Here is a 21,479-nt window from a genome sequence, read left to right on the forward strand (position 1 = left end):
GGAAATGTGCTAGGTGTTCTCCAGTTACCTCACTTGATCCCTAGTAAGTCTGAAGATGGGGAGTAGTTTGTTCAAGTTCAGACAAGATCAAAAATATATGATTTTTTGATTTTTTTTTGGTTTTTTGTTTCGTTTTATTTTTTTTTCCGAGACAGGGTTTCTCTGTGTAGCCCTGGCTGTCCTGGAACTCACTCTGTAGACCAGGCTGGCCTCGAACTCAGAAATCCGCCTGCCTCTGCCTCTCAAGTGCTGCGATTAAAGGTGTGTGCCACCATCGCCCGGTCAAAAATATGTTAAAGGTGGTTAAAACAAAAATTAACAACATTTTAGGAGCACCAAGTTGTAAGTAGTTCAGACTGTTCGTAAAATTTTCTTTTGGTCCTGGGGATGCAGGTCAGTCTGACACTGCCTTGCATCAGTGGAGACTGGGAAGGGTGTGTGTGTGTGTGTGTGTCTGCGTATCTGCGTGTCTGTGTGAGGGGGAATGGGAAGAGGGAAGAATAAAATAAAAACATTTTTTATATATTTTTAATATAAAATCCTTTCTATTCTTCAGGCATTCTCCAAATGTCAGAAAATATACATTTTTGCATTAACATACAATTCCTTCTTGAAATCACCCAAATATGGAAGTACACCTTTAATAAATCAGATTATGGTCTTTACAGTCATCTTACTGTAACCTTCTTCTGTCTTACTTACTTGAGTGTGGCAAGAGGACTGGAGCAAAGATGGTGTTGCTGCCTGTTGGAAAGAGGAGAAGCATCTGAGTAGAAAGCTAATGTGGGTGGCCTTCTTTTTAGATAGTTTCTATCGAGGTTTGGTCTTTTGTTATATATCATAATGCTAAATGTGCCCCCCGCCCCCAAGACCTGGTTGTCCCAAAGATGAGAGAGTCCGAACATACACCTTGCCCCAGCTGGGCAGATTCCCGGCCTTGGGGGTCAGAGAGGGGCATGAGGAAGAGGAAGGTGCAGGAGGAAGAAGGAGAAGCTGCCATGGGTTAGGAGTCAAGAGAACGTAGGCCATGAGGGCTGGCCAACTGGAGTTAGAGCAGCCTAGATGAAACATAGTAAGTAGTAAGTAATAACTCAAGGTTATCAATAGGACAGTAGATTCTAATAGCATACAGGGTAGGCAGCTGCCCAGCTTTTGTACTTATTATAAACATAAAGGACAGTTATTGTTTAATGCTTACTGTAAATAAAAAGCGTATATTTATCAGGGAAGTAAATGGTCTACGGTGAGGTAGAAACTCTGGGTTGGGATTAAATAGTTTCTACAATTTTCACTTACAAAAAAATGCACTACTGCATGTCTTTAATCCCAGCACTTGGGAGATAGAAGTCGGTGGCTACCCTGGTCCACACAGTGAGGACAGCTAAGTTACACTGGTTGAGAGGCCTATCTCACCCCCCCACACACACACACAAAGTAAAATGCACTATAGAAATAACAAACCCAGCACTCAGGAGGCAGAGGCAGGCAGATTTCTGAGTTCCAGGCCAGCCTGGTCTACAGAGTGAGTTCCAGGACAGCCAGGGCTACACAGAGAAACCCTGTCTTGGGGGGGGGGGGTGTAGAAATAACAAAGCTCTCCCACCACCTTCTGCTGTGCTAGTCTGGGACATGAGCTTGATAGTCACTGTACCTACAACAGCTCTCCTTTTGTAGCCTAAAGGGTTCTTTTTCTGTCACAATCCCTTTCAATTTCTTTTACAGAATTTATGTCCTTGATTTATTACCCATTACTCCAAAAAATAATAATAAAAAAAAACCTCTGTTAACTGAATAAATTGGAAACTATACACATACATGCTTCCCTTCACCCCCACTACAGATTTCTCTGTGTGGCCCTGGCTGCCCTGGAACTCACTCTCCCCTGAACTCAAGAGTTCCACCTGCCTCTGCCTCTCAAGCACTGGGATTAAAGGCGTGCCCCCCCCCCCCACCAGGATGCTCCACTCTTTCCACTAAACACAACGTTTGCATTTAGACGGCACTATCCAGACCAACACCGTATCTTAGTTTCGTTTTATGTTGCTGTGATAAACACCCTGACAAACCATAAAGGCTTATTTCAGCACCCAGTTCCCGGTTCCAGTCCACAATCAGGGACAGGAGCAGAGTGCATGCTCATGCCCTGCTCACCTCTACCTCTTTCTAAGAGACAGTACATCCTAGTGTAGCCCACAGACCAGGCTGGCCTTGAACGTAAGAGACCCATTCACCTGCCTCTCCTCCTGAGTACCAGGCTAACGGTGACATCAAGGCACTCACATCCATTAGTACATGGCTCAGGATCCCGTGCCTACATAATAGTGCTATTCACAGAGGCCAGGTCTCTCACTTCAATTCATGTCATAAAGACAATTCCCTGCAGACATGCTCACCGGCCAACCCAACCTAGACCATCCCTCAGTAAGACTCTCTTTCCAGGTGATTCTAGAGTGTGTCAATTAAAACTAGCCAAACACAGGTGCCAAGGGTTCTATAGCTCTGTAATTAGAAAGAAGAAACAAATTATCCAAACCACAAATTCCTCCTTACCAAGAGGTTTTGTTACATACTTACCACAGGAGCTATTGAGGTCCACATCTAGAAACACACTGTGGTCTGAAGAAGCAGACACTGGTGGGGTGGATGGAGTGTTGGGAGAGGTTGGTGCAGACACTGTTGATTCTAGCTCTGTCTCTGCAATCCGGCTAAAGCTTATCTTATAAGGCTCTCTTTCCAGAGGCGTTGGGTGACCTCGTAGCGTGCCCGAGGTAGAGCCATGGCGGCCAGCATTGGGCCTTATTCCAGGAGATTTTAAGGAAAAGGTTGACTTCCTAGGCTAGAAAAAGTAAATAAGTAGAGTTAAAATAGCATTGATGTGCAGGTGGTTTGTTTATAACTTCCAGCTTTCTTATTTTAAGTGCACTCTTGATCTTCAAGGACAGCCTGTAGCATTTCTTGGAGTACTTGATTAGATTGTTTATCATGGGCTTGATAAGTAAATCTTTTTTTTTTTTTTTAAACATGATTTTAGAGATAAACTGCTGTGTAACTGTGGGATGGCAACCCCATCCCTCACTTAATGTCCCACCTTTCTGCTGGAGGTGGGCTCTATAAGTTCCTCTCCCTACTGTCTGGCATTTCATTTAAGGTCCCTCTGAATCCTGAGAGTCTCTCACCTCCCAAGTGGTGCACTCTGGGGGGTCCCCCCAACCTATCTCCTGAGGTTGCCTGTTTCCATTCTTTCTGCTGGCCCTTAGGGCTTCAGTCCTTTTCCCTCACCCAATACCAGAGACCCATAATTGTTCCTGTCTGAAAGAATTACATGGATGGAAATGGAGAGGAGCCTGAGGAAAAGAAGGTCCAGTGACAGTTCCAAAGTGGGATCCAGCTCAAGGGGAGATCCTAAGGCCTGACACTATTACTGAGGCTATGGAGCACTCACAAAAAGGGACCTATCATGACTGCCCTCCGAAAGAGCCAACAAGTAGCTGAAAGAGTCAGAGGCAGATAGTTGCACCCAACCAATGCACAGAAGAGCTGACCCCTGTTGTTGAATTAGGGAAGGCTGAAAGAAGCTGAGGAGAAGGGCAACCCTGTAGGAGGATCAGCAGTCTCAATTAATCTGGGCCCCCGAGATCTCTCCAACACTGGACCAGCAAACAGGCAGCATACACCAGCTGATATGAGGCCCCCTAACACACATACAGCAGAGGACTGCCGGGTCTGAGTCCATTCTGAGATGATGCACCTAACCCTCAAGAGACTGGAGGCCCCAGGGAGTTTAGAGGTCAGGTGGGGTGGGAAGAGGGGACATCCATGTGGAGATAGGGGGTGGGGAGGAGGTATGGGATGTGAAACAGTCGGAGGGTGGATGGGGGAGGATAAAATATGGAGTGTAAATAATCTCTTTTGTACCATATATATTGATTTGACAAACATTTACTGGGAACAGAATTTATGTGACATAATATTATGTGCTTCAGTTTTTAAAAGATCATTTTTTCTCCTGTCCTTAAGCAAATGAACAACCCCTACCTATCACTTTAATGACTTCAGTAGAAGTACTATCATGGTTTCCACTCTAACTTGCTTGGTTTTTAAACCCCATCAGTGGTAACATAATGGAAACAAACAAAACTGCAAAGAATTCAGAAAAACGGAGTAAAATGCAGCTGTGTCAACTCCCCAGCTTCTCACTTATCCCATCCAGCTCCTTGCTTTGGAGCCAGCCTCACCTTCCTGTACCTTTTCTCTTCCGTCAGGAGGTGCAAGCGAGGACAGATAAATAAGGACCCTGAGATGAAGGCGACTTAGCACGCGTGTGGACCTAGTTTTTATACCAAGTACTGTTTTGTTTAAATTGGTTTCTATCAAAAGGCTGACATTTTCTGCTAAGTATTATTTTCCTTTCTGTGATGTTAGAGGGTGAACCCAGGGCCTCACAGATGCCCTCTTACATCTGAGCCCCAACCCCACCCTGTAGACATAATTTTGGAAATAGAATAGTATCGTAGAATAAAACAACAAAACAGCTATTGGTGATACAACAATTTTAACAGAATACGTTGATAAACATTGAAATTATTATACTTAAAGATTTATTTATTTATTTTATGTATATGAGTACACTGTTCCTCTCTTCAGACACACTAGAACAGGACATCAGATCCCATTACAGATGGTTATGGGCCACCATGTGGTTGCTGGGAAAAGCAGTCAGTGCTCTTAACTGTGGAGCCATCTCTCTAGCCCCTGAACATATTATTTTTAAAAAGAGACAAAGCCCCCCATAATTATAATGAGCGGACTTACAAATCGAGGTGGTTGTTTGCAGTTTCGGGGTTCGATTTCTAATGATTTGTTGAACAAATAATCTGTAAACTCTTTTTCAGATAAAATTCCCATGGGGTTGAGGTTTTCAAAGAATCTCTAGAATTAAACACATAAATACATGTATATACTAAAATTAGGTCCAATTAACTTTAACAATAAAACAAATCAAGACACCACAGTATTTGAGATGTTTATACAGATTGCGCTTTCTGCTCTCTATTTGTGACTACGACAGCATCCTAGCCTCACAGTTTATTAGGATGATGAACAGATCCTCAGCTCAGTGGCTGGCATCACTTGTTTCTTAGCAGCTATCTTCCTGCTCACTATGACACCAAAATTACCATCATTCATCTACTGACAGAGTTTACAATGAAGATTATGCCTGAAAACCACAGCGTGCAGTAGATAAGCAGGAAAAAAAAGTGGAGATAATTGGATTAAGGTATATTCAAAAGTAATTTAAAAGACAATTATAGCGAGCGTGGTGGTGCACGCCTTTAATCCCAGCACTCAAGAGGCAGAGGCAGGCGGATTTCTGATTTCGAGGCCAGCATGGTCTACACAGTGAGTTCTAGGACAGCCAGGGCTACACAGAGAAACCCTGTCTCGAACATACAAACAAACAAACAAACAAACAAACAAAGACAATTATAGCTTTAATTTTTTCTGTGTTACCCTCCAAGGCCAAATAAATAAATAAATAAATAAATAAATAAATAAATAAATAAATAAATAAACCAAACCAGTGTTTATCCAAAAAAATTCTACTATGAATATATATTTTAAACTTTAAGTTTTTAAGTAGAATATTGAGATAATTTAGTAAAATGTCAAAAAAACATTGTGTGAGTGAGTGCATCTGTGTGTGTGTGCACGTGGGTGTGTATGTGTGTGCATGTCTGTGTGCCTGTGTGCACATCCGCAGGGGTGTGTGCATATGAGAGCAGGCTTGGGGGAGGTACAGGAAGATGTCAGCTGCTTGAATGGCTGGTGGGAACTGAACTCTGGTCCTCTGGAAGAGCAGTGCATGCTCTTAAATGCTGAGTTATATTTCTAGCTCTGCATCTCAGTTTTTCAAACTATAAACTATAAAATGATCTGGGCTTGGCATATAGCTGAAGTGGTGAAGAAAACAAAAAAAGAAAAAGAAGCAGCTATTTCATTGATCAGAGACGCTGACTTTACCACAAGAATGCCTCTGGACATTATTATCTGTGTGATACATTAATGTGAACACTGTTACTCTGTGACACGTTCTAGGACTGATTTCACTAGTCTCCATACAGTCACTTGCACAGGGATTTTCTAACTCATTGGTACATTAATAATTACAAACTGTGTACATTTTATTACTATATATTTATCTATATATATATCTATATATATATCTATATATATATCTTATGCTCTTTTATTATTTCTAAAAATAAAATTGGCATCTAATTACTGGGTTTAATTTTTTTTTTTTTTGATACAGCATCTCAAAAAAAGCTCAGGCTGCTTTGAACTTGTAATCCTCCTGCCTCAGCTTTCTAAATGCTGGGATCACAGGCATGTGCTACTATGCCTAGCTGGCTAGCTTTATTGAATTTTATAAGGGTTTATGAGGACATATAAAAGCAGAGTTTTAACTATACCAGTAGGAACAATGAGCTTTACATTTTTTAATATAAAATCCTTTTTGTTCTTCTGGCATTCTGCAAATGTCAGAAAATTATATTTTGCTTTAATATATAATTTCTTCTTGAAATCATCATGGATAAGTTAAGATGCAATCGGGCAACATAATTTCATCCTTTACAAAAAGCTGTAACAGATGCACTCTATTTTCCGAACCTTTATTTTCCAATACTATTTAAGTTGGTTAACTGTGCCTTAAAAAGTGAATGGCTATGCTATGTGTTTCTTTAAGAGACTGGGTCTTATGTTGCCTAGGTTGACCTCTAACTATCTGTTAGAGAAGGGATCCTCTACCTCCTACTTCTCAAGTGTTGGGATTATGTGCATAAGCCATCATGCCTGGGCCTGGTTAATTTTAAATTTACTTTGTGTCAATTCCAAGGAAGGCAGATTTGCTCTGAATGATGGTAAGAAGCAAAAAGAAGATCACAGAAACATCACTAGCTGATGTTTCTGAGACACGAATGAGAAAAGCACTATTTCAAGTGTACTCAACTACATTACAGCATTATTTTTACGGGAAATGCATTGCAGACTCTAGTGTGGGCTTGAAGAATATATTTCTGCATTCCTGTGACTCTCCACAGCACAGAGGGCAGGCAGAATGAGGAAAGAAGGGATACAGCTGACGACCACTAGCAGCTCATCACCACTTGTTTGTTTGTTTGTTTGTTTGTCTGTGACAGGGTTTCTCTGTGTAGCCCTGGCTGTCCTGGCACTCACTCTGTAGACCAGGCTGGCCTTTACAGTCATTACAACAGCAGCAGTGGGGTTTTATTTTATTGCACAGATGTTCCATTCCCTCTGTCTTTTTTGGAAGAGTTGCCTAACCGTGCACAAAAGGCAGGACTCTCCGAAGGCCCCTAAGATTAGTGACGGCTACAGCATACTCACCTGTATTTACATTGTTGTCTGAAGCTTAATCTCAAGAGAGCATGTTTATCACTGCGGCACTTTTAGCAACTCCATAGGATTTAATGCTATTGCTTTCAAAGATTAATAAGAAAATATTTACCCTCATTTCTGGTTCTGTCCGTAAGCAGTACGGTTGGTTCTGATACTGCTGGATCTCTCCAGTTATTTCAGCCACTTTCCTCCTCTTACTGAAATTGATCAAATCTTTCCCTTTCCTCTTTAGAAAGTCACTGTTCCCTTCTTCAGTCTTCAGAATATTTGTTAAATATATTCCTAGCCAAAAAAAAAAATGTTTAAAGTTATTTTAAGACTAATCTCATTTACTCAATCATTTGGGAAAACAACTGGTCTGGTCTGGCTGGAAGACACTGCAGAATCCAGGTTCTAACTTCTGAAAGGTGAAGACGAAAAAGGTCCAGACCCAGAAGATTCCCTAGCAACAATCTGTAACAGAGTTTAAAATATGGAGGAAGGGGAGCCTATCTTCCCTAACATTAAAGGCTACTAGACAAAGAATTGGCAAGCTACGAATATCCAAACCTGTGTGTTAAAACCTTGTCTAATCAAATGTTTTAATATTTAAGATATTTACTGCCAATGATCTTTAAGTGACTATAAACAAGTTAAGCAATTTTGCTTAAGAACAGTAAGACAAACTGATCTTGAAGCTCATTACTTAGAAAAAAAAGTTCTAATCCCTTTTTATGCATAATTACTGGCTCATTTAAATTAATAGTTCTTGGCTAAAGGCAATTTTGTCCTTCAAGGAATAGTTAGGAATATCCAAGATTAGGATACACTGGACTCTAGTGAGTCAGGAGTCTGCTAAATATCCTACAGTGTGATTGACAACCCTTCACAGCAAACAATTATTTCCTCTCAATTGCAATCAATAATAGTTTTAAAATACAAGCCTTCATTTAAATAACCATCCAATTCCACCAGGGAAGCCAGACATGTGCCACATAACTATCTTTAAACCATGGGCAATCTACACAACAGTGGTATCAAGAGATTACAGTAAACTAAAGCTTATGCTTAGTCACCAGAACCACCCCCCAAGTAAAAGGGAACTGAGGAAATCGTTCCAGGTGTTGTAATATTACAGCACAATGTGCGACTCAGGTGCTTCTAGTGACACTGGCATGAACAGACTCCCACTGACCTAACATATGTTACTGGCTTGTGCATTTGCTATGCTTTAGTTATTTTGTCATTACTTTAGAGTGTAATTTTACACTCTAAACAAAGTTTACTATAAAACAGTGACCTGTGTTTGGGACACTGAGAAAGAGCTGTTTGAGTCCAGGAGTTTGAGACCAACCTGGGCAATGTAAGCATGACTGCATTAAAGCAACAGGGAGACAACTCTGAGCAGGCCATGGTGCCCGCTCTGCACCACTTAGGTGTGTGTAAGTTATCCCATGATGCTTCCACTAAACTGCCTAAAGATGTCCCCCTCACAGTGTGCATTGACTATTATGCATAATTATATTTGATAAAAGGTCACATCAAAAAGCTCTGCTCAGCCAGGTGTGCTGGCGCACGCCTTTAATTCTAGCACCCAGGAGGCAGAGGCAGGCGGATTTCTGAGTTCGAGGCCATCCTGCTCTACAAAGTGAGGACAGCCAGGGCTACACAGAGAAACCCTGTCTCGAAAAACCAAAAAAAAACAAAAAAAAAAACAAAAAAACCTCTGCTCAATGTAATTTGAATTAATCATGCAATTCTGAGTGAAAAAGATTTCATAAAGTCTCTGAAAAAAGTACTTTTATACTGATAATTAAAGACAAACACTGCAGTTGTGTCATATATGTTAAAAATAATAGTTGCACTTCATAAGAGTCTTCACAAGACTTGTTAAGTAGTATAGATAAAATATTTTCAATTCTTACAACTTTAAGAGCAATCTTCATCTTCATTATATAGACAAGGAAATAGAGTTTTTTGTTTTATTTATCAATACAGGCAAATAATAAATTCATATGTATGACATAAGAGCAATCTATCTAGAAAGACCTGGTCTCTTTTGGATACAACACATTTGTCTTCAAAATATAATATTTATATTTAATGACTTACCAAAAAAAGGCACACAAGGCGGATTGATTGATTTAAGTTTTACTAGGTATTTTTTAAAGTGATCCTGACTTAGTTCCACAGCGTCATCCAAAATTCTCCGCTTCCTTTCCTGCAATGCCTTTAAAACATGTAAGTTGAATATAATTCTTGCATATGATTCAATCATATATAAATATCCATAAGAATATAAAACTTTGGAATTTATAAAAGTTTACAAATACTTAAAATCAGTTTAAAAATTATGAGTTTTACTCCTTTGGACACTTGCTAAAATAAGTTATTCTATCTTTTATCTATAAATATAAAAACTAAGAATTTGTGTTCTTTCTACTATAAATTAGAAGATTTAGGAATAAAAATCTCCCTTGGGGCCTTATTTTTTTTTTTTATCATTTTAATCATCTGGTGTAAATTACAGGGGCAGAAAGAAGAACTATGATCCTTCAGGATTAAATAGTTTTTGACTAAAAGGTCTTGTGAGGTTGAGGGCAAATCTTAGCAATGAAACAATGTAGGGAGGTAGGAAAACTTGAAGAAAACCTAGTGAATGGAGTAATCATAGGCTTTGCTTTTTTATTTCATTAATATACTTTTCTTAAGGGAAGTAAAGTGATTTGTAATCAATGAGGAATATAAGCACATATACCTAAACACAGACCCACAGTGAGCAGTATGCCTGAGATACATACATCATAATAGATGTGGTTGTTTTAATAGCTTTTATTCAATACTCTACAGAAGTCACAGACAACATGAACAAGGGGAGAACATGAAGGACCAGTGACCTACCACTATTCCCAGAGTCATGGTTGACTGCCCCTAGGGATGGGGGTGGAAGACCCAAGTATATACAAAGAATGTTAAAGGAGAAGTTAGTGACCGTGCTGTATATAAAAGCCAAAACAACATTCAACTCTATTTCTAGATAGAGAGAATTTTTTCACCAAAAAGGAATAATTATTTTTAAAAAGATCCCAATATAGGTAACAATAGAGTGAAGGTGTGTCAGGAGATCATAAACAATGAGATTTAGCACACTCGTGGTTAGGAGGGCTCATTACTATAAAACCATCAGGCTTTCACAGTGACTTACAGATCTAGACACAACTCCTATTAAAATTAATTTTTTAAAAAGTAGAACTTAGGTTGATTCTATAGTAACAGTATTTTAGATATGCAGCACAGGAAAAATCAGATGGGTTACAAAACTACACGGAGCAGAAACAAACGCACACATTTATGACACAGTAGGCACAATAGGTCAGTGTGGGAAAGAATGAATTCTGAATGTGTGAGAACAACTGAATAGCCATATAGAACAAAACTAAAACCAGAGCCCAGCCTTCTTCTGTATTGTATGGGTGCATCACCTACCAATTAAAAAGCCTATGCCCTATAGCTCAGGCAGGAAATGGAAGGTGGGACAGCTGAGAGAGAAAGGATTCTGGGAAAGAGCCAGGTGGAAAGACTGGTCGGGGAAGAAGTGAGGAGACAGATGCATGACATGGTCCTTGAGCACAGGAAGCCAGTCACGTGGCGGAATGTAGGTTAAAATAAATGGGGTACCTTTAGTTATGGTCTAGTCAGAATAGAGCCTAGCTATATGGCCAAGATATCTGTAAACATATTTTGAGTCTGAGTCTTATTTCTGGGAACATGGGTCTAGGAGGAAGAACTGGGACTTAATTTCAACACAACCTCACCCTGTATTCAAAAACAAAATTCCATCTCAATTAAAGATCTTCCTTTCGTTTTGTTTGAGATGGGGTTTCATTACACAGTGAAGGCTGGCCTTGAACTCTCTTTCTTCCAATGTTAGGCCTTGAGGATCAATAAGGACTTATTTAGAGAGACAAAACATTAGGGTCTCGGGATCTGTTGCACTGATCATCACAAAGCAGTTAGGCTGGGGATGTCAGAGCTAGCATAGTGCCTGCTGTACAAGCAGGAGGGCCTGAGTTTGAGCCCCAGCTCCCACATAGAAAACGGGTGTTCCAGCTCTAGTTGTAATCTCAGTGCTGAGGAGGCAGGGAGGTGGATAGATCCTCAGGGGTCCCTAGCAAGCCAGTTTAGAAAGCTGTCAAGCCCCAGGTTCCCATGAAAGAGGCTCTGCCTCAAAAACTAAGGTGGAAGCTCCTGATAAATATCTGCACACACATATGTATATGCTTCTACACGCATGTGTATCTACACACACACACACACACGAATCCATAGTTTTTAAATAAAAATAATAAACACGACAAATGAAATTACATAGATACAAATATTTAAAATAGGAGAAAAAGTAAGATAATTAAAAGTACAAAATTCATAATGTGCTGTCTAAAGGGGAAAGAAAGCAGGTGATGTGCTATGCGGGCCAACACATGGCCAGTGGCTCAAGGTGCGCACCACCAAGACTCCCTGACCTTCCCTGAGATCTACATGGTAGAGAGAGGACTGATTCTGAAAATTCTCTTGCCACACATGTATGCTGTGATATAGGCACCTCCAACACTAATAAACCAGGATGCCAAATTCACAGACGGTCGGTGCTATTATTCCTTATACACTATATGTACTTTTGTAATACTTCTGCCCCAATATTAAAAATCAAAATGTTTAACCTCTAAAATGAACACAATTTCAGTTTTACAATATCAGGATTTAAACAATAGTTTTTCATTTAAAATTTTAAAAGATTTATTTATTTTTACTTTTTCACAAGTCTGTGTGCCTGGTGCCCACAGATGTTGGAAAAGGGTGTGGGATCTCCTAGAACTAGAGTAACAGATGGCTATGAGCTTCCATGTGGATGCTAAGAACGGAACCTAAGTCCTATGAAAGAGAAGTAAGTGTAGCTACTCACAGAGCCATCTCTCCTGCCCCCAGAATGAAAATTATTAACGTAAGCACACTGTGCTGCTTACTATCTTTAATACATAAAGCACATACAAGTTGAAAATATAAACTCAAAGTTACAATATTTGTTCTTTTCCTACTGAAAGGAGCAATGTTAAGAATTCCAAAAGTGAATCTCCTCCCTCCGTTCCTCACAGCCCCCTCTTCCTCCTCTTTTAGGGCTTGAACCCAGAGCTTTATACACGATGAGCCAGTGCTCTCCCACCCATTCACATTCCTGGCAACCACATTACCTTTAATATTTACATAACACTACTGCGAGGTTTAGGTTTGTTATATTAAAGTGGAATTATGGTCATTCTGAAGTTTTCTTATATCTTTCCCCCAAAACCATAACATTAAATGCCGAACAGTGCATGCGCTCATTCTCAGCTGCCGGCACCCCGGTGGTTTCCGGCTTTCTGCCACTGCAACAGTGCTAGAGTCAGCACACCTGTGTCCAGGTAACTTACGGTCTGGAGCATTTGAGAAAATGATTTGTTCTCTGTGACTCTGATGGGCGAGTGTGTCTGTTTTAGTTCTAACATAAGGTGCTAGACTGGTTTACAGAGAGCTGGTAACTGCCATGGTTTAAGGTAACGTTAGATAAACACTTGAGCACCTACTCTCTTCACCTCACCCGGGGAAACCGTTGTAGGCAAGAACCAAGGCAAGAACCCACAGTGAGGACACTGTGCTTGATGCACAAACTAGGGACCTAGACAGTCTGTCCTAATGACGTAAGCATACTAAAAAGTTTATATAAATAAATACAAATAACCAACAAAGAAAACTGAGGGAACGTGACCAGATAATCATATGGAAAAGATGAAAGTGAATAATAGATACATTAACAATACTAAACTCACTAGTTATTTTTAAATACAATAAAAATTAAAACTTTTATTTTTAGCCCATGAAATCTGTAATAATTTAATGTTAAGGGCAAACTCGTTAGCAAAGTACCAAAAGTCTGAAAAAACAAAAGATCTCTGTCTCCGGAGTCAGAAGAGGGTGCCAGGTCGCCTAGAACTGGAATAAGAGATGGTTCTAGGGTTCCAGGTGGATGCGAGGAACTAAACCTAAACTCTGGGGACAGGACTTCTGTCTCCAGAAAGTAATACTAGGGAAAGAATCAGAGTTTCATGGAGACACATGAATGAATGAATGAATGAATAAATAAATGGTCCATGATAAATTATATATGCAAATGAAAATACAAAACTAACTTAGTTGACCCCAAATAGAATGATGGACTAAATTATAATTCATAGAACAGAAAACGATGTAACCACTAAAAACAAACAAAACAAAAAACCCTTGTCGAGACACAATGTTTAGAGAACAATGTTTATAAAAATAAGATGCATGTCATACATATCTATGTAAAATGTGATGTTCATTTTAAAGTTACAGGCAAAAAAAATCTGTATACTTCTGTATGTCCCAAATTTTCTCAAAGAAATATTAAACATAATTTAAAATATGACAATCCATAATTTAAAATAATATAACTTTAGGTTTCAGAAAGGGTTATCTCTTTTTGACTATATACTGAAGCAATTAGGAAATAATTTGTATATTAAATATTTAATAAAATTCTTTGCCATTGATGAGACTATCAATGTGTCACTGGAAAAACCCTATACTTACCAGCACATGCTGTTACATAAGAACACAGACTTGAGTAATTCTACCTCTGAATTTAAGGGAAAAGACAAAAGAACAAATGTTTTTAAGGAACATTTGCTTAAAAATCAGTAAAAGTGATCTCTGATGTTAATTTTATCAATCTTCCCAAAAGATGAAATATATAGCCAAGCTAAAACTCACCTCAAACGTGTGGTCTAGCCTGTACACTGACACGGAGTTGACTGCACTCACTATCTCCAACACGCCATTGAAATTATTCAAGTCTTGAAATACTTGCAGAATTTCTACTATTCTGCTGAGCACTGCCACCCGCTCTTCAAAGTTTTCTGCTTCCACAATGCATCTAACAACAACAACATAGTCATGGCTTAGGACACTTTCTTCACCTCACTTGGAAAATGAGAAACCTCCTTATAAAGCCAGAGTTAGCTTAAATATGACTTAACATTATTGACTACTAAGGAACATAAGACAGAGTAAATGAAAACTTACTTTTCAAACCATAGAGTGAGGTTTGTTGTATGGCGAATCATTTTTAATAAATTTGGAGAATTGATTTCTTTATCTTCTTTGGTCCAGACACTCCCTACAAGTTCAGAGGGCTGGACTTTCCTGTAAAACAACAACCATCAATAAAACTCACCCTACAGAGTTAGTATCCAGTTATCTAAGAAGTTCTAAAGGTAAGCTGAGAATTATATGAGCAAGTTAATTAACACAGCAACAGACCCAAACAGCCTGGAAAATATGTTTTATCACTCAGGGGAAAAAACAAACAAAACTAGAATAAAATCCCCTTTTACAACCATCACCTGAAGGAGTCTGGAGGTTACACCAAAAGGTAAGTAGAAAACAGGAAGTCTCCACTGCTGTGGAGATGGATCCACAACCACCTGACAAACAGCTTGGTAATATCTGACAGCCCTGAAGACACAGAGTAACTGACCAAGCACTTCAGCATCTATGAATACACCGAGGATAAACTGACACAGTTAAGAGCACTGGCTCTTCTTCCACAGTTCCTGAGTTCAAGTCCCAGCAAGCACATGGTGGCTTACAACCACCTGTAATGGGATCTGATGCCGTCTTTTGGTGTATCTAAAGACAGCTACAGTGTATTCACATATATTAAATAAATAAATAAATCTTTTAAAAAAAAATTCTTTTGGTCAGTAGACTTGAAGACAAATTGGCACTTGCTAACAGTTTCGGGAACACATTTATTGATTTCTTCGGCAGGGACTAATGTAGTTCAGGCTGGTCTTGAGTCTCTGTATGAGAATACAGCCTTGAACTCTTGTTCTCTCTCCCCCCAGTCTTCCAAGTGCTGGCACTGTAGGCATGTGCCACCATGCCTGTCTTTTTTAGAATACATTTTCTTACTTATTATTTCACTAGAAATTTGCATAGTATCAAAGTCTGTTACCTTTCTTCTATCAAACAAATCATAGAACAAAAGAAATGCATTTCTATGCCACAATGCATGCCTTCATGGAAATACATACTTAAAAAATGGTACCCATGTTACCTTTTTAAAAATGGGTATCACATTCATTCATGAGAGAAAACTATCCAATACAAAATGCTTTGTTGCCTCAAGTAACAAGTTCCTTCATGCCTACCTGTTTCAAATCACAATTTATACCTATTTTAAAGACTACCGTCCACATTAAGTGATTCCAGATTACTTAAAATAGAGCATGGCCTTCTTGATGAGCTGCTTACAAATACTCACTGGCGTGTTACAGAGCCCTTCCAGTGCCACCCAGACAATTCTCATGAAGACAGCTTATATCTGGTTCTTTCCTTCAGTCTACATAGCACTGAAGTTTATACAGCCTTGCTTTTTCCTGTGCAATCTTTTTTTTTTTAAATAGCTGCTGGACTGGAGAGATGCTCAGCAGTTAAAAGCCCTAGCTATTTTTCCAGAGGACCTATGTTCAATTCCTAGCATCCATATGGTGGCTCACAAGTGTCTGTAACTCTGGTCCCAGAGGGTCCAGACTCCCACGTACCAGGCATGCATTGTGATGCAGACATTCACATAGACAAACTACCCATTACAAAAAAATAAATTCATTAGAAAAATAATCTCCTGATGAGGTTAACTTCTTCAAGATTTTGTTTGTTTTTTTTTTTTTTTCTCGAGACAGGGTTTCTCTGTATAGCCCTGACTGTTCTGGAACTCACTTTGTAGACCATGCTGGCCTGGAACTCAGAAATCCGCCTGCCTCTGCCTCCTGAGTGCTAGGATTAAAGGTGTGTGCCACCACGTCCAGCTACAATATTTTCTATACTTTTTGTTTACTTTATTTTTTTCAGACAAGGCCTCATGTAGCTCAGGCTGGCTCTCACCTTGCTCTGCGTAGCTGAAGCTGGCCTTGAGCTCTGGCTCCTCCTGCCCTCTACCTCAGACTGCTAGGACAGGCTTATTCCACCACACCCAGCTACGATACAAAAGAAGACTTATGGATTCAGGAAGGTGTGGTGGCATCATGATAAGGGCTTGTGTTTCAACAAGGAGCAGTTACCGACATGAAGTACAGTAGTCGCTGGAGCCTGGGTTGTAAGTGAAAGAGAGTAAGACTTATCTCATTTTATACTCTATTCATTTATCTGCCAAGAATCTCTCAACCTCTTATCCAGACTGACTGACTTAATCTCAGACTAAAGTAATCTAGGAAGCAGGGAAGTGTGTATATATATACATAGACACATACACATATACATACATACACAATTAGAGAGAGAGAGAGAGAGAGAGAGAGCACATGAGAGGGAGAGGAAGGAAGAGAAAGAGAGACATGTGTGGTAGTCAGAGGACAACTTGGATAGGCCAGTTCTCTCCTTTCACTGTGTTGGCTCAGAGCTATTCTTTTTTTTTTTTTTTTTTTACGTATTTTCCTCAATTACATTTCCAAAAGTCCCCCATACCCCCCCCCCACTTCCCTACCCACCCATTCCCATTCTTTTGGCCCTGGCATTCCCCTGTATTGGGGCATATAAAGTTTGCTAGTCCAATGGGTCTCTCTTTCCAGTGATGGCCGACTAGGCCATCTTTCGATACTTATGCAGCTAGAGACAAGAGCTCCGGGGTACTGGTTAGTTCATCATGTTGTTCCAACTATAGGGTTGCAGATCCCTTTAGTTCCTTGGGTACTTTTTCTTTTTTTTTTTTTTTTTTTTTAAAGATTTATTTATTTATTATATGTAAGTACACTGTAGCTGTCTTCAGACACTCCAGAAGAGGGCGCCAGATCTCGTTGTGGATGGTTGTGAGCCACCATGTGGTTGCTGGGATTTGAACTCTGGACCTTCGGAAGAGCAGTCGGGTGCTCTTACCCACTGAGCCATCTCACCAGCCCCCTTGGGTACTTTTTCTAGCTCCTCCATTGGGGGCCCTGTGATCCATCCAATAGCTGTCTGTGAGCATCCACTTCTATGTTTGTTTGGCCCCGGCATAGTTTCACAAGAGAGAGCTATATCTGTGTGTGGACACTGTGCCCCTTCTTAGAATTGGGAACAAAACACCCATGGAAGGAGTTACAGAGACAAAGTTTGGAGCTGTGATGAAAGGATGGACCATCTAGAGACTGCCATATCCAGGGATCCATCCCATAATCAGCTTCCAAACGCTGACACCATTGCTCAGAGCTATTCTTAAACACTGATGAATAATTAGCAAAGTACTTTGAAAACCCTTAAGAAGTATATTCAGAGTCTTGAAATAAAGTAAGAAATGAACACAATCTACCTGTAGAGGTCAGATTCCAAAAGCGTTAGCTGCCGTGCGATCTCTATTGGATGGAGTGTCATAAGGTCAAATGTTTCAAGCTGTCCTGTTCTACTGATGTGCCATTCCACTGGTGGAGGGGAGCTTTCAAAGGTGATATTATGGCTTATTCCATTTGCCTGAGCTTGCTTCTTCCTCTTGATTATCTTAGCAATGGATTCTACCCATTTCTTCATGGCTTTCCCTAGAGGGGAAACAAGCAGAAAAGCCTTTTACTTGACAAACATAACTGCAAATGGCAAGATTAACTTGGCTCCACAAGTACAAGACATTATCATTTCATTAATATTTAGGCAAATGATTTTAAAACCTCCAAAGTAAAAACGATAGCATTGTTACATATAAAAACTGATTCCTAACATTGTTTTTTCAGACAGCATCTCACTATGGAGCCCAAAAACTAGTTTTAAACTCTAAATCCTTGGGCCTCTATGCTGGGCCTAAATGCTGGTATTACAGACATGAGTCACCACATCCAGTAAAGCGTCCTTTGTCTTAATGTCTTCTTATGTTTTGTCTTAAAATATATGCTTTATCTTAAGACATAATATTAATGTCTTCACATACTTTCCTAGTATTTGAAAGTTTAACTTTCAAATGTTTCATATAGTTGACTTGTTTTTAAAAGGACACTGGGGCTGGAGATATGGCCCATCGGTTAAGAGTACTAGCTGATCTTCCACAGGGCCCAGGTTCAATAGCAAGCACCTGCAACGGTCTGTAACTCCAGTTCTAGAGGCTCCAACGCCCTCTTCTTGCCTCGATGGTACACAGATATACATGTAAGCTAAACAGCCAAACACATAAAAGAAGAGTAAAAAGGACACACCCATGACCTCAGGTCCATACATTATCATTGTCTTTACTATGCAAGCTCCCCTTTCATCACTCAAGCCGCTTGCAGGTTATCTGTTGATGAAACTGAATTACTTATCCTGTGGTGTTCGTTCTGTGGATTTTCCCAAGTTTGCATTTTTTTTGCAATTTCTTACCTATGGCATTATTTGCGATATATATCTATCTCCTAGATTTTTTCAAAACCAGAGATACAGACACATAGTCTAATTAGTAAATACCTTTCTTTTTGTGGTATTTATTAATTCTAAGTCTCTAGATGATTATAAAAAAACATGTAGTACACACACACACATGCAGAAGTACCCTTGGAGACCAGAAGAGGACATGTGATTTCCCCAGAGCCACTCACAGGCCATTATGAGCCTGTCACTGGGAACTTGGGCCTTTGCCATAGCACTAAGCACCCTTCACCACGGGACCATCGCTGGCCCCTAGATCTATTATTTTATTAGCACTGGGGATGGGGACATCATTAATTCTTCTGTTATTAGGCTATTTCTATTAAAATACTAACTTTCCCTCATGAAATATTTGTTTACTCTGAGATATAATTTGTACAAAAGAGAATGTAGAACATTAACACACATGCTCTAAATAAATAAGTAAATAAATAAATTTAATATATGTGTTTTTAAAGCTTTAGATTGGGTACAACTTACTGTTTTCATTAACAGTTTTGATATAATTCATTCCTAGCACAGAGGAAGAACAAGGGTTCAAGGTCATCCTTGGCTACAGTAGTGAGTTCAAATCCAGCCGGGGTACATGAGACCCTTTCTCAAAAATATCAAATAAGAGTCTGGAGAGATGACTCAGCAGTTAAGAGCACTGGCTGCTCTTGCAGAGGACCCAGGTTCGGTTCCCATCCCTGGCATGGTGGGGATTCACTCTTTAGCATGTTCAGTTCTAGGGATGCAGTGCAGTCTTCTGACTAACGTGGGCACCAGAATGAGTGTGACATATAGATAAACACACAGGCAAACCTCTCATATACATAAAATTTAAAAGATAATAAATGATAAAAATAAATTTAACCTTAATGCAGTGATTTAGTATTGTGAACAATTTTGAGACACACATGAACAATAACAATTCTGTTTGACACCTCAAAGTTAGGACAAAGGAATCACACCCTCTATTTTGAACAAAATTTCCTTTAAAGAACAAGTAAGCTCTTTGCGCCCTGGTTGCTATGAGGTGAACAGCTTTATTCTACTACACCCTGTCTTGGTATTCTTTCAAATCACAAGCCCAGAAAAATGGAGCCAGCCAAGTACAGACTGAAAACTTTGAACTGTGAGCCAGAACATGTTTTCTGCTTTTATAACAAGAAGAACAAACAGGGAGTGGAGAAGCTGGCTTGCTCCATTGTTTCAGGCAATGTTTTACACTGTTGGTTAACACACATGTGCTTTATTAATAGCACACAGTATGGTAACATCTATGTGTTCACCTGTCAAGTCCTGGACTTTCCCTTCAATGCTGTGATTCTGAACCTTCAAGTAGGAAATGCTTACCTTTCCAGTGCAGAAGATATTTTTCCTGGAATACTTTTCCACAAGTAAATACATTTTTTTTCAATGTTAATGGTCCAAAATTAAATACGAGGAACAAGGGGACTAGGAGGCAAAATTAGTCATATTTGTATTTATCTAAAGGAGTGACAATCTTGAGGTGACATAAAATGTTAACACTTTTTCAGATAATTTTTACATGAGTATGAGAGTGTATGTGTACCTGAGTGCATGTGCGTGTGTGTGTGTGTGTGTGTATACCACGCATGTTCAAGTGTTCACAGAGGACAGACAAGGGACTCAGAGGGTCTGGAGCTGGAGTTTAGGCAACGAGTTATGGGAACGGACCCAGGTCCTCTCAGTGCCACACACACCAGCCCCTATATACCTTAAAAGCAAAAAATAAATAAAAAGAAGCTTTTGGCTTCAGTACTTCAAAGGGAGCTGAGAGGGCTTGCTCAGTGTTCAAGTCTTGCCTTGTACAGCAGGCCATGTGCTCCATCTCCAGTGTTGACAGAGAACAAGAACAAAGCCAACGGCTGAGAAGGCAAGGGTCTGCAACTGAAGGTGATGCTGAAGACACAAGGCATTGTATAGAACAAACAGCAAATATCCCAAGTATTATTTCAGTTTTGAAAACATGACTAGTTTATTTTTTAACTAAAAGTCAGAGAATTTCTAAAAACTCATGTACAACATAAGAGTCAATCAAGTCTTTAAATAATATACCTCTTACACTTGAAATGAAGGATTCTAGTCTTTCAAGCAATTCCAAGTCTCTTTCAAAGTCATAATAATGATGCTCAACCCAGTGGCGAAAGACATTCAAGACCCTGATAAAACAGAAGGAGACATTTATGAGAGCTATACTCAAAACTACACAGAGCTCAGAAATGTTAAGTTTGTTTTTCAGACTGTGCTCTAAATTGAAGCTTTAATACTGTAAAATATAAAGCCTCATTCTCTGCATTATTACTCATTTATCTTAAGAAAAGGAACTTTTTTAGTCATGTAAAAGAATCATGCTTCATAATATGAAATTTTTTTTTAATTTCTTACACGGAAAAGGCATTATATGTGTGTGTGCAAGTCAACCAACATCATGTGTCTTCTTTAATCACATACATCATCATCACCATCACATCATCATCACCATCACATCATCATCACCATCACATCATCATCACCATCACATCATCATCACCATCACATCATCATCACCATCACATCATCATCACCATCACATCATCATCACCATCACATCA

General features: G+C 39.5%; 1 protein-coding gene across 2 annotated transcripts in view; it reads right to left on the reverse strand.

Annotated features, from left to right (window-relative positions):
* Sos2 (SOS Ras/Rho guanine nucleotide exchange factor 2) overlaps window positions 1-21,479 on the reverse strand; it is a 95,141-nt gene that overhangs the window by 4,344 nt on the left and 69,318 nt on the right. For both annotated transcript variants that reach the window (XM_029484537.2, XM_021179153.3), the window contains exons 13-21: window positions 20,944-21,047; window positions 17,804-18,026; window positions 14,542-14,661; window positions 14,230-14,392; window positions 9,514-9,631; window positions 7,532-7,704; window positions 4,813-4,929; window positions 2,575-2,836; window positions 703-744 (exon numbers count right to left, since the gene is read on the reverse strand). In XM_029484537.2, coding sequence (XP_029340397.1) covers window positions 703-744; window positions 2,575-2,836; window positions 4,813-4,929; window positions 7,532-7,704; window positions 9,514-9,631; window positions 14,230-14,392; window positions 14,542-14,661; window positions 17,804-18,026; window positions 20,944-21,047 — 1,322 coding nt within the window. The remainder of the gene's footprint in view (window positions 1-702; window positions 745-2,574; window positions 2,837-4,812; window positions 4,930-7,531; window positions 7,705-9,513; window positions 9,632-14,229; window positions 14,393-14,541; window positions 14,662-17,803; window positions 18,027-20,943; window positions 21,048-21,479) is intronic.

The sequence above is a fragment of the Mus caroli genome, unplaced genomic scaffold (assembly GCF_978045245.1).
Source record: "Mus caroli unplaced genomic scaffold, Mus_caroli_1 scaffold_14, whole genome shotgun sequence".
In the NCBI taxonomy this organism is placed as follows: Eukaryota; Metazoa; Chordata; class Mammalia; order Rodentia; family Muridae; genus Mus; species Mus caroli.